This window comes from Dromiciops gliroides, chromosome 2, assembly GCF_019393635.1.
Source record: "Dromiciops gliroides isolate mDroGli1 chromosome 2, mDroGli1.pri, whole genome shotgun sequence".
NCBI lineage: Eukaryota > Metazoa > Chordata > Mammalia > Microbiotheria > Microbiotheriidae > Dromiciops > Dromiciops gliroides.
Window position 1 is genome coordinate 80,983,523 of NC_057862.1, and position 12,447 is coordinate 80,995,969.

Sequence of the window (12,447 nt, forward strand, 5' to 3'; positions counted from 1 at the left end):
CCTCTCTGAGTTTTATGACACTAGGTCTTTCCTACTCCTAACTATCTGACTACTTCATCTCCTTAGCTGGCTCATCATTCATATCATGTACCCAACCATAGGTATACCTCCAAGATTCTGACTTAGGCTGTCTTTTATTCTCTTTATATAACTGGTTTCTCTACTCTCTTATTTGGTGATCTTATCACACAGATCCAACTTCATTCTCTCTTCATACTCTTGACTCCAGTCCTAAATCATCAGCTACTTGATAGATATTCCAAACTTGATGTCTTGGGAGACATTTCAAATTTAACATGTCTAAAAAAGAATTCATCATCTTCCCTCCAGCCCCACAAAAATCTATCCCTCTACTGAACTTCTCTATTTTTCTCAAGGGTACCACCAAACCTTCTGTCACCCAAGTTCATAATAACCCTGGCAGTATCCTCAACTTCTTACTCTTCCCACCTCACATATCCAATAAATTGCCAAATTCTTCCATTTCTATTTCCACATCTCTTACATCCAACCCCTTCTTTCTATGCATACAACCACCACCTTAGTTTGGGTCTTCATCACTTCTTGTCTGGAATACTACAATGATTTCCTAATTGCTCTCCCTGCCTCAAATCTCTCCCTACTATAATTCATTCTCCACATAGGGGTCAAAAGGTTTATCCTTAAATGAAGGTCTGATCATGTCACTTTCCAACTCAAACTCCAATGAGATTCCTTATTACCTTTAAGATAAAATATCAACTCCTCCATTTGGATTTTAATACCATTCACAACTTGTTTCCAACCTATCTTTAAACTTTCGTTACAAATTACTCCCATTCTTTTTTTCCCCATATAAATATTTTATTATTTTCCAATACATTTAGAGATAGTTTTCAACATTTGTTTTTATAAGATTTCTAGTTTCAAATTTTTCTCCGTCCCTTCCCTCCCTCCCCCCTCCCCAAGAGAGCAAGTAATCTGATATAGGTTATATATGTACAATCACATTAAACATATTTCTGCATTAGTCATATTATGAGAGAAGAATCAGAGGAAAAAGAAAAACCCTCAAAAAAAGAAAAACAATAGAAATAGTATGGTTCGATCTGCATCCAGATTCAACAGTTCTTTTTTTTCCTGGATTTGGAGAGCATTTTCCATCATGAGTCCTTTAAACTATCTTGGACCATTGTATTGCTGAGAAGAATCAAGTCTATCACAGTTGATCAACACACAATGTTGTTGATAGTGTGTACAGTGTTCTCCTGGTTCTACTCATCTCACTCATCATCAGTTCATGCAAGTCTTTCCAGGTTTCTCTGAAATTTGCCTGCCAATTGTTGAAATTACTCCCATTCTTACACTCTACAATCCAACCAACCTGGATTTCTCTTTGCTCCTCACACACAGCACTCCATCTCTTGTCTAAGTGTTTTGCACTGGCCGTCACTCACACCTGAAATATACTTTCTCCTCACCTCTGCTTCAAAGATTTCTCACTTCTTTCAAGACAACTCAATCATCACCTTCCATAAGAAGCCTTTCTTGATTCTGCCAACTGCTAGTGCCCTCCCCAAATACTTTGTATTTATTCTGCATATACATGTATATGCATGTATGTGTATATATACACATAAAGTATTTGTTTTTATATATATCTATATACATATACAAAGTATTTCTGTGTGGGTATATAGATAAATCTACATATACTTCATATGTGTCTGCCTCCCTTGAAGAATATAAGTTCTTTGAGAACAAGAATTGCTTCATTTTTATTTTTATGCCCCTCAAACTTAGCACGGTACTTGGCATATAGTAGGTGCTTAAATGCTTGTTGATTAAGTACTTGTAGAACAAAAAAAAAAATACTGATAGAATCAAGCCTATATAAGAAATAAGATAAGGACAAGGTCAAGATTGAAGAACAAGAAATACGTAACTTACTTTACAAAAATATTTTTTGCTATAACACCATTTTCAGAAGAGGAGAGGTGAGAACATCATAGTAATAAGTCTTATAAGAAATAAAACTTTAAAATATTTGGCTTTAAAATAACATGCTAGATGAAAATTATTTCATTATTAATCTCACCTGTTTCATTGCTGTTTCACCTATTTTATTGGAATGTTTTCGAATGCTCTCTAAGAAGTCTTTGAGATCAGACATGGAGATTTCTTTTATATCCTCCCTGAGTTTTGGAAGATTTTCTATCATTATCTGACAAAACCGATATTGACTAACCCGAGGAAAATATATGTTTTCTAATTGTTCCATAGTTTTTAGAGCAGAGTAGTACCTATAAAGGAAAAAAGGAAGTTCTATGAAATGTTCTAATTATAAAAACTTTAAAAACAATTCCAAAAAATATATAAAGCCATAATTTATTTTTTTTCATAATTTATTTTAAAGATAGTTCTCCCTCCTTTACTGTGAAAGATCCAATAAAATAAGCATTCTTTTCTGTTTGCCACATATTACAGTGCCCTGAACAAGTCCAGAGATGGCGATTTACAAAGTATTATCACACAAGTACAACCTCTTTATTAATTATCTGATTTATTCATTCATTGCATTATTATCATCAACATAATTTACCTTTATGTAGTACCATGATTTTCAAATTATTTGGTGGTAACACCTTTCAACTGTGTTATTTCAAGTCTTACTTTTCCCATCTAAATTTTGCATGGCATTTTAAAAAATTAAATTAAAATGAACTTTTAAAAAAGAATTTCACAATATCTATACTTAGGTAATTAGGAATAACACAGACTGTCACAAAACCAGGCTTGAGAATCAATGATACAGTGTTTTGTACCTTTCAAATAGCTTTTATGTAAATTACTACATTTTAATCCACTATTTTTGCTTTATTATGAACTTCATAATCTAAAATTCTTTTGCCTAAAGCAACAAACATAAGTAGGTAGGGCAGATGTTACATTCTCAATTTTACAGATGAAAAAAGTGAAACATAGCAAATTACCTGATTATCCAAATAATACTATTAGTTAGTGGCAAGGGTGTATCAAAGAATCATAAGATTTAAGGGTGGGATAGACTTTTGAGGTCAACAAGTCTAACTCCTTTATTTTACAGATTAGGAAACTAAGGCTCAGAAAAATTTAGTGACTTGACCAAAATTACATTGGTAGGAAACTGCTTTTCCTAACAGATGAATTTACCATCTAAAATAAAAACAAAACAATTCGACATGTAAATATCTGGTTTGAAGTAGAATGAGTAGCGTAGATAGGAAGCAAGCTAATTGCCTTAAATAAATTGACTAAAAGTCGATTCTCCTAAAACCAGTTTCCCTAAAACTAATTCACCTATTGGTCAAGTTGTCTAACATTTTTTACCTACATTTAATATTTTCAGTAAGAAGAAATTGGCCTGCCAGGAAATGGATACATTGTATTTAATAAATTTTTAGTTTTTACAATCTCCTAAGCATTTTCTTTTGGGTGCTTCCCCCTGCCAATTTTTCTCTATTAACTACCAATTTATATTATCTAAGTCATTATTTTAAGAATCTTATTTTAGTGCCCTTCAATACTTCTGAAAACAGATTTTATCAGCATAAGATCCTGAAGCCCATCACCTGTCAGGAGTTGGCTAGCACAATTCAACACTGGTCCTCTGGAATCATGAATGGTCATTGCCTTAATAAGAATTCTTAATTCTTTCAGAATTGTTTATCTTACTGTTACTACATAAATTGTTCTTTAGTATCTGTTCATTTCACTCTGCATAAATTCATACTAGATTTTTCTGAAAGTATCCCTTTCATCTTTTCTTATTTCACAATAGTAATCCATTATATTCATTATATTCAACTGATGGGTACCTTCTTAGCCACTTTAAAAAAAGAGCTGTTATAAATATTTTTGCATATAGAAGCTTTTCATCTTTCTTTGATCTCCTTGAGATATAGGCATAATAATGATATTGCTAGGTCAAAAGTCATGCACAGTTTGGTCATTTTGAGGAAATATTTATAAATTGCTTAATCTACCAATAGTAGATTAATATACCTGTTTTCCCACAGCTCTCCCAACACTTGTAATTTTCCTTTTTTATCAATTTTGTCAATCTGATGGGTGAGAGGTAGAGCCTCAGACTTGCTTTAATTTACATTACTGTAATTATTAGTGATTTGGAATAGTTTTCCACATGGCTGTCAATAGCTTAAATTTCTTCCCTTGAAAACTGTTTGCTTATATCCTTTGACCATTTGTTAACTGGGGATGGCTCTTATCTAATACATCTGAATCAATTTCTTATATGTTGTATAATCAAAAACTTTATAAGAAAAACTTGGTGCAAAGATTTTTCTCCAGTTAATTGTTTCCCTTCTAACTTAACTGCATTGGTTTTGTTTATATTCAAGCTTTTTCATCTTGTATAATCCAAATGTTCATTTTGCCACCTGTGATCATCTCCATCATAAACTCTTTTTCTATCTATAGTTATAAAAGGTATGTTTTTCCTTGATCCTCTAATTTATTTATGATACAAAACAGTTAAACACCTTTCTATTCCCACTCAGTAATTCAGATCCTTAACTTTATTTTTTTTAATTAGATGTGTTTAGGTCTGAATTATACATTGAAGTTCTCAGCTACTTGTATTTCTATTTCTCCCTGTAAATAATTTATTTTTTCCTTTAAGTGTTGTTTGTTGTTTTTCAGTCATATCTGACTCTTCATGACCCCATTTGGGGTTTTCTTGGCAAAGATACTAGAGTGGTTTGCCATTTCCTTCTCCAGCTCATTTTACAGATGAGGAAACTAAGGCAAACAGGGTTAAATGACTTGCCTAGGGTCACACAATTAATAAATGTCTGAGGCTGGATTTGAACTCAGAAAGATGAGTCTTCCTGACTTTATACCTGGTACTCTATCCACTGTACCACATAACTGACCATTCATTTATTTGGTTTTGCAGGGCAATGAGGGTTAAGTCACTTGCCCAGGGTCACACAGCTAGTAAGTGTCAAGTGTCTGAGGTTGGATTTGAACTCAGATCCTCCTGAATCCAGGGCCAGTGCCTTATCCACTGTGCCACCAACCTGCCCCCTGCCCATCTCTTTAAGTATTGAAATGCTATTCCATTAAGTAATATATGATTAAGTGTTACTATTAATCCATTATCTGTAGTACCTTTCAGCATAATGTAATTTTCCTGGTTATATCTTTTAATTAAGTCTATTTTTGGTGTGGTATTATCTGAGATGCTGTTTGTGACCCCTGAGTTTGTTTGCTTTTTTCAGCTGAAGCATAATAAATCTTGCTCTGGTCCATTATGTTAAAGAGGTATGAATCTCTATGTTTCAAGTGTGTTCCCTATAAACAACAAATTGGATTCTGCTTTCTAATTCATTCTGCTATCCTCTTCCATTTTATGGGTGAAGTAAACCCATCTATGTTCATAATTATGATAATTAATTATGTATTTTCTCCATTCTATTTTATTATACTTTTTGTTTCCTACCCTCTACCCTCCTCTTTACAAAGAAAAAGGGGGTGGTGAGAAAGATGTGTGCTTAGCACCAGTGCTCTATGTTTGATGCATTCTGCTTCAGCTCCCCCTGCCACAATCTTTTCTTGCCCCTTTCTCTCACCCAGACCCTAATCTCAAGATCCTATTCTTTCTTTTTAAGTCCCTCTTCATGATCCACTCTCTAGGTTAGAGTTTATTTGCTTATGACTAAATCCTCCCTCCATTCTTCACTCTCTCTTCTATTTCATTCTGTTTTTCTATTAGGGTGAATACATCTCCACACAAAATTGTTTATATGTTTACATGTTCTACCTTCCTGTGACCAACTCACATGAAAGCATGAAAGTAAGATTCAAGGGATTCCCCCTACTCCTTCCTTCCATCTGTGTAGTTTTTACACACACACAGACACACACACACCCCTTATGTGAAATAGCTCCCCCAATGACCTTCCCCTTTTCTTTCCTAACATACTGCTTTTTCCATTTCCTTTCCATTAAAAAAAAAATACCATTCCTAGGCTCTGTCTTATTTAACCCTCTTTTGTCATTCCTGATGACATTAAGGGACATTTGTATCATATGTTCCCAATAATATTAGAATGTAAACACTTCACCCTTGTGTATTACCTTCCCATTTCTCACTCCTACTTATCTTTTTATGTTTCCCAACTCCTATATTTGTATTTCAAAATTTCCACTAAGCTTCAGTTTTTTCATGAGGAATGTCTGGAAGCCATTTCACTAAAAATCTATTTTTCCCCTATAGCATAATAATACATGGTTTATGGGGAAAGTTATTCTTTGCTTTCTGGAATACTGTATTACAAGTCTCTGCTCCTTTGTGATCCTAACTATGGCACCTTTTAACTCTTTCTGATTTCTTGCAGTGTTTTGTTTTTTTTCTTTAGCTAGAAGCTCTGGATCTTTTGCTATAATGTTCCTGGGAGTTTACATTTTGTAGTTATTTTCAGAAGGTGACAAATAGATTCTTTCTATTTTTACTTTTCTCTTTAGCTTTAAAAGATCTGGGGGCAACTAAGTGGTACAGTGGATAGAGCACCAGCCCTGGATTCAGGAGGACCTGAGTTCAAATCCAGCCTCAGACCCTTGATACTAGCTGTGTGACCCTGGGCAAGTCACTTAACCCCAATTGCCTCGAAAGAAAGAAAGAAAGAAAGAAAGAAAGAAAGAAAGAAAGAAAGAAAGAAAGAAAGAAAGAAAGAAAGAAAGAAAGAAAGAAAGAAAGAAAGAAAGAAAGAAAGGAAGGAAGAAAGAAAGAAAGAAAGGAAGGAAGGAAGAAAAAATTCTTTAAAAAAAAAGATCTGAGCAGTTTTCTTTTAAGATTTCTTGAAATATTATAGGATGAAATCATCCTATATGATACATAAGGTCTTCTTTTTTTGGTGGTGGCTTTCAATTAATATAATGATTCTTAGGTTATCTGTCTTCTACCTATATTCCAGGTCAGTGTTTTACAACTGACAGTTTATATTTTCTTATACTTTCCCAGGCTTTTGATTTTGTTTTAATATTTCTGATTGTCTTAGAAAATCATTAGCTTCCAGTTAGTCTATCCTAATTTTCAGGGAATTTGCTGCTTGTTTTTGTACCTCTTGTGCCAAGCTGTTAATTCCCTTTCCCTATAACTTTCATTTCTTTTCAAATGTTTACCTCTAACACTTTCATATAATTTATGAAAATGTTTTTTAATTATTGCTGCATCTCTTCGGAATTCTAGTTAGACTTGTACCCAAGCTGGGATGTTTTTTGTTTTGTTTTGAGGCTTTGCCTATAGATATTTTGGAGTTATTTTCTTATTCTTGATTCGTGTCTTAAACATCCTTATCATCATAATAGGTTTTTTTGATGGGATTCTTTTCTTGTTCGCTTTTTCTTCTAGTCTACTTTCAGACTTCATATTAGGGCCAGGTTCAGCACACTTCTGGAGGGAATTTGTGAGCTGATGCTACTGTTGCTTTCTTAGAGTACTGAGTGTTTTGTTATTCCAAGATCTCAGGAATGCTCAGGTTGGGGATCTGCAAGCTTTTATTGCTACCTAGGTGGTTTGATCCAGGGCAAATCTGATTGATCACTGCCTTTCTGAGTTCTGTAAGCTCCTAACCATGAGTTGCCTAGGCTAAAAAATTCATCACATGGTGGTCAACCTTCTGGTAATAAATATCTCCAAACTTAGAAGAACTTACAGTCTCTTGCTTGCTCCATATTCAAAACTAAGTTTACTAAGTTTACTAAGACCTATGTGAGCTTGTGTTTTGCTGGCATAGCTTCAAGAACTAGGGTCACCTCCACACCACAATAAGAACTAAAGTTATAATAGAGTTTAGTGAAAGACATTAATAACTGGTCTAATCTGTATCATTTTTTCATTCTTGTTCAGTTGTATAAGTATAAATTTTATGAACAGTATTAGCTCTCAGATTATAAACTCATAAAAGCAAGGGGTTAGATCTATATAAATTGATCTCTACTATGCCTTAGCACAGGTCAATATATAACAAGATTGTTGGGAGTTGTTTTTTAATAATGATGATTAGCACACATAAATATGACAAATAATGGTTAACAGCAGAAAGCAAATTTCATACATGATAAATTAATATTATTTCTCTCTCATCTTTCAAAAACAACAATCCCAAGTTAGTGTATTAACTTAAAAATAATTATAAAACTCCACTCACCTTTTTGCATTCATTTGTTCTTTTAGTTTACTGTACATTTCCAAGACTGTATTAAAACAAAATTAAGTTATCATAACACATTCTGGTTTTAAAATGATACTTTATGAGATTAAAACTATACTATGTAGACAGAGTCCAAAAAGAACACCTAAAACACTCATTAATTTCCTGTCTTATTTAAACTACTGTTTAATCCTACCCCTTTTAAAGTAAAATTTTAAGATTCTATATAAACAAAATTGTTGTTTGAATTTCAATATACCTATTTTTCACAATAGAGACCCAGAATAATTTCTATATTCTAACATCTATAACTGAGGCATAATAACCTCCTTAAACTGAGAAAAATAGTATTTATAATAAAAGTATAACCATAACCTTTGTCCATTAATTCACTGTTTATTAATGTTACATTATTATACATAATATAATTACAAAATGTGGTGATATCGTTATTATAATTGATCGTTAACATTATTGATTAATATTCATATTATTATTCATTGATTATATATTATATAATATCCCTACTATGAATTAATACACACAAATATAATCATATAAAGTAACAAGTTTTTTTTAAATCAAATCATAAAATTCTACTAAGTGTAGTGAAAGTTTTATTCCAAAATCCATAAAAAATAGGAAAATATGACATTTACAGCAGAATACATGAATAATACCAAAAGGCAAATTTTAAAATGAATAAGTTTGCTGTTTTCTATTATTAAAGACATAGGGTTGTAATTATCTGCTATAATTTTCACAGGGCTCAGTAAGAGGCTAACAAGGAGTGTTACCACAAATATTTTAGGCAATCATAAATAACTTTTCATCCAAATTCCTGATTAGAATTCCAAGATATCTCAAGTAACTGGTTAAGTGGTTACCAGAGCAGCAGGAACTCTTCTTATGGACCAAGTAAATAATGTTTCCAAAACCAACAGATTTGCTAGTCCTAGGTCTCAGAGAAATCTTGCTTACTGACCTCAATCCTAAAGTTATATAGGAATCACATGGCTACAGCTTAGTAGCAGGGTCGCTCATTTAGACCCAAAAAACTGTTCCTTAGGCTGAGAGTAGCAATAGCAGTAGTGCTGAGTTTTGTTTCCCTTTACTCTTCTACCTCTCCCTCCTACAGGCCACTTCAGGACTAGAATAATTCTAATACAATAATTCCCTCATTATACCACTTCTTAGGCTTATGCCTAGAGGCAGCAGAATGGCACAACAGGTAGGCAGTAGAACTGTAGTCAGAAAGCCCCAAATTCAAATTCAGTCTCAGACAGAAAGTTTTATGACCTCGGGCAAATCACTTAACCTCTCTCAGTATCAGTTTCTTCATCTGTAAAATGGGTATAATAATAGCACCTACCCCCTAAGACTCTTGTTAGGATAAAATGAGATCATATTTGTAAAGCACTTTTCAAACTTTAAAATCCTATATAAATACTATCATTATCACTAACCACACAACCAGGCACCAGATTTTTTAAAACCTGCCAATATGATTCTTTTAATTCATCTTTTGATGTCAGGATGTATTTTCAAAAGATAGCTTTATGGGGGCAGCTAGGTGGTGCAGTGGATAGAGCACTGGCCCTGGAGTCAGGAGTACCTGAGTTCAAATCCAGCCTCAGACACTTAACACTTACTAGCTGTGTGACCCTGGGCAAGTCACTTAACCCCAATTGCCTCACTAAAAAAAAAAAAAAATCTTGAATTTACCCAAAACACCAACCCTTGTGCTTCATTGTGGCATGGAGGTGACCCTGGGTTTTGAGGGCTATGCCAATGAAAAATAAATACTGGCAGATCCTAGTAAGCTAGAAAGACTTAAAGCCTGATGAGAGACTATGTCTATTGTCCAAGGTCCAGTTTGGCTAGGTATATCTACAAGGGCTCATCACCAGAAATCTGGTCCTGTTTAACCTACATGGTTAGTATGAGGATTAAATGAAATGATTTGTGAAAAAAGCACATTGTAAATCATAACTTATTATATGAGTATCAGATATATTTGTAAAGATATTAGACCAAAAATTTCTCCAGTGCCCAAATGACATTGATATATCCCCAAGGGGGACGTTGAATCTTTTAGACAACTAAATGTTGACTATGATCTGAGAATACTACCAAGAAAGCAATAAGTTCCATTTACAGAGTGTATTCCAGTGGCCTGAAAGTCTTGCTTTGCTTTTATAATGTATACCAAAGAGTAACCTAAGCACTTGGGACAGAAGTTCAGGAATCAAATAGCCAAATGTTTCTGTGATCTCGCTTAAGTGAGTATTCTTTTCAACAGGGCATAGTATGAATTCAGCCATATGGATTGCAAATCTATACTGTGGACTCTTGTCCACGTCCTCTCATGGTTCGATATGCTTTCTTAAATGGAAGCATGTTTCAAAATGATTGGTTAGCTTAAATGGAAGAGAAAATTTGTTACCAGGTATCATTGACCAAAAAAAAAGTTACTTCTTTCTTCCAAATGAGCTACTATGAGATTCTTTTAAATTTAGGCTTTGTTACTTTGAAGATTAACTTTTTAGCTATGAAAATAAGGTCTCTGGTTTCAGGTTAGATTTTTGGGACTTAAAAAAAAATTGCCAAAACGACCTGTCACAGGGACATCAGTAGTGGTCCTTAAATATTCCTCTTTAAAGAATTACATCCTCTTGCACACAAATCCAATTAGAACAAAATAATCTTTTATTTAGGAACCAGAGAAAGGAGACCAAGAGAGATAGACTCTCTAGGGGAAAAAATGGCTTAGAGACATGATTCTCTGAAATGAATTTCTCCTTGAACAAAAGAAAGGCAAAAGCTTTTATAAACCATAAATGGGGTTATCACCACCTGACAATGGAAAGTTCCCTTTGGGGGTAGGGGAGAGCTCGAGTGAGGTGGTGGTCCTGACTTCTGGAGTTATCTCTGTCCCCTGGTGCTGATCAAGCAGCAGCTACACCTAATGGGCTTGGCTCATCTCCCTTACTTGTTAGGTGTGTCTGTCCAGATAGTTTAGCTTCTCAAGGACAGTTACCCCAGACCCATATCCTTATCCTTAGCTGTCCAGTTTAAACTTTTATGGTCCCAAATCCTTTATATGTCCCAACTTCATAACAGGCCAATTTGGTCATAAAGCTATCTTTTCTTTCTTTCTTTCTTTTTTTTTAGTGAGGCAGTTGGGGTTAAGTGACTTGCCCAGGGTCACACAGCTAGTAAGTGTTAAGTGTCTGAGGCTGGATTTGAACTCAGGTACTCCTGACTCCAGGGCCAGTGCTCTATCCACTGCACCACCTAGCTGCCCCCTCAGTACCTGAGGCTCCAAACTAGGAAATCAAAAGACTCATGGTTCTCTAAAGAGTGTTCTCAAAGGATGTCAGGGTGAAGGAGGAAACTAACGGAACTCCAGCATTTTTTGATGCTTCCTTTTCTTTCTTGCACTACTGGGAAGGCAAAGGCTTAGGAAAAGAAATTCATAAATGTGTATTTCTCTCCCTCCCTTGGAAATTGGAGAGAGAGACTACCCTAAGGAACAATTGGACTCTGGGATATTAATGAAATGGATAATCAGACAAAGGCTTTGTAAAAAAAAAAAAACAGCCAGGAAAACAATAAAAAATCAAAGAGAATAATGATAACATGAGGATACTTATGGGGCAATGTTGAAGTCACTGCCAGATAATCTGTAATTTAGACTGAATGACTAGACTTAAGTGTTTAATTACTATGTTATCAAGTCAAACATTATAATAAAGATAATTTTACTCACCTGGAAGACAACATTGCAATTTTTCTACTACAGTTGTAATATTTCTCTGCTGAATTCTACATCGAATGATGTCTTCTGTTTGAGCTATCACCTTAGATATGAGAAAGTTCACATTTTAAAATAACAATTTAAGTAAGCTCCATCTATTCACTACACATAAAGAAGTCACCAAAAAACTCACCTCTTTTCCAGCATCTTGAAGTTTGCAGTTGGTATCAGTAACTTGGACCTTAAAAATAATTTCACCTTTGTTAGAAAAATATGCACATATTGCCCTGATGTAACTGCTCACCCTTGTAATCAGATCATGCTTCTTGACAAATTTAGAACAAAGGAATTCAAATTAACTCTACAGCTTGAACTTGAACTTTTTATTGCAAAGGGCTTTTGTTAACTTCAATTACTTATGACAGTTCTTTTTGACAGATTCTGTGGCAAACTTCTCAAATTTACTCAGGATTTTTGAACTTTACTTGTTTC

The 12,447-nt window shown here is 34.1% G+C and overlaps 1 protein-coding gene across 7 annotated transcripts in view; it reads right to left on the reverse strand.

The window, feature by feature from the left end:
* The window catches only part of EXOC6 (exocyst complex component 6), a 207,577-nt gene that overhangs the window by 151,221 nt on the left and 43,909 nt on the right, over positions 1 to 12,447 (reverse strand). For all 7 annotated transcript variants that reach the window (XM_043986532.1, XM_043986531.1, XM_043986530.1 and 4 more), the window contains 4 exons: positions 12,149 to 12,196; positions 11,968 to 12,058; positions 8,193 to 8,238; positions 2,078 to 2,282 (listed from right to left, as the gene is read on the reverse strand). In XM_043986532.1, coding sequence (XP_043842467.1) covers positions 2,078 to 2,282; positions 8,193 to 8,238; positions 11,968 to 12,058; positions 12,149 to 12,196 — 390 coding nt within the window. The remainder of the gene's footprint in view (positions 1 to 2,077; positions 2,283 to 8,192; positions 8,239 to 11,967; positions 12,059 to 12,148; positions 12,197 to 12,447) is intronic.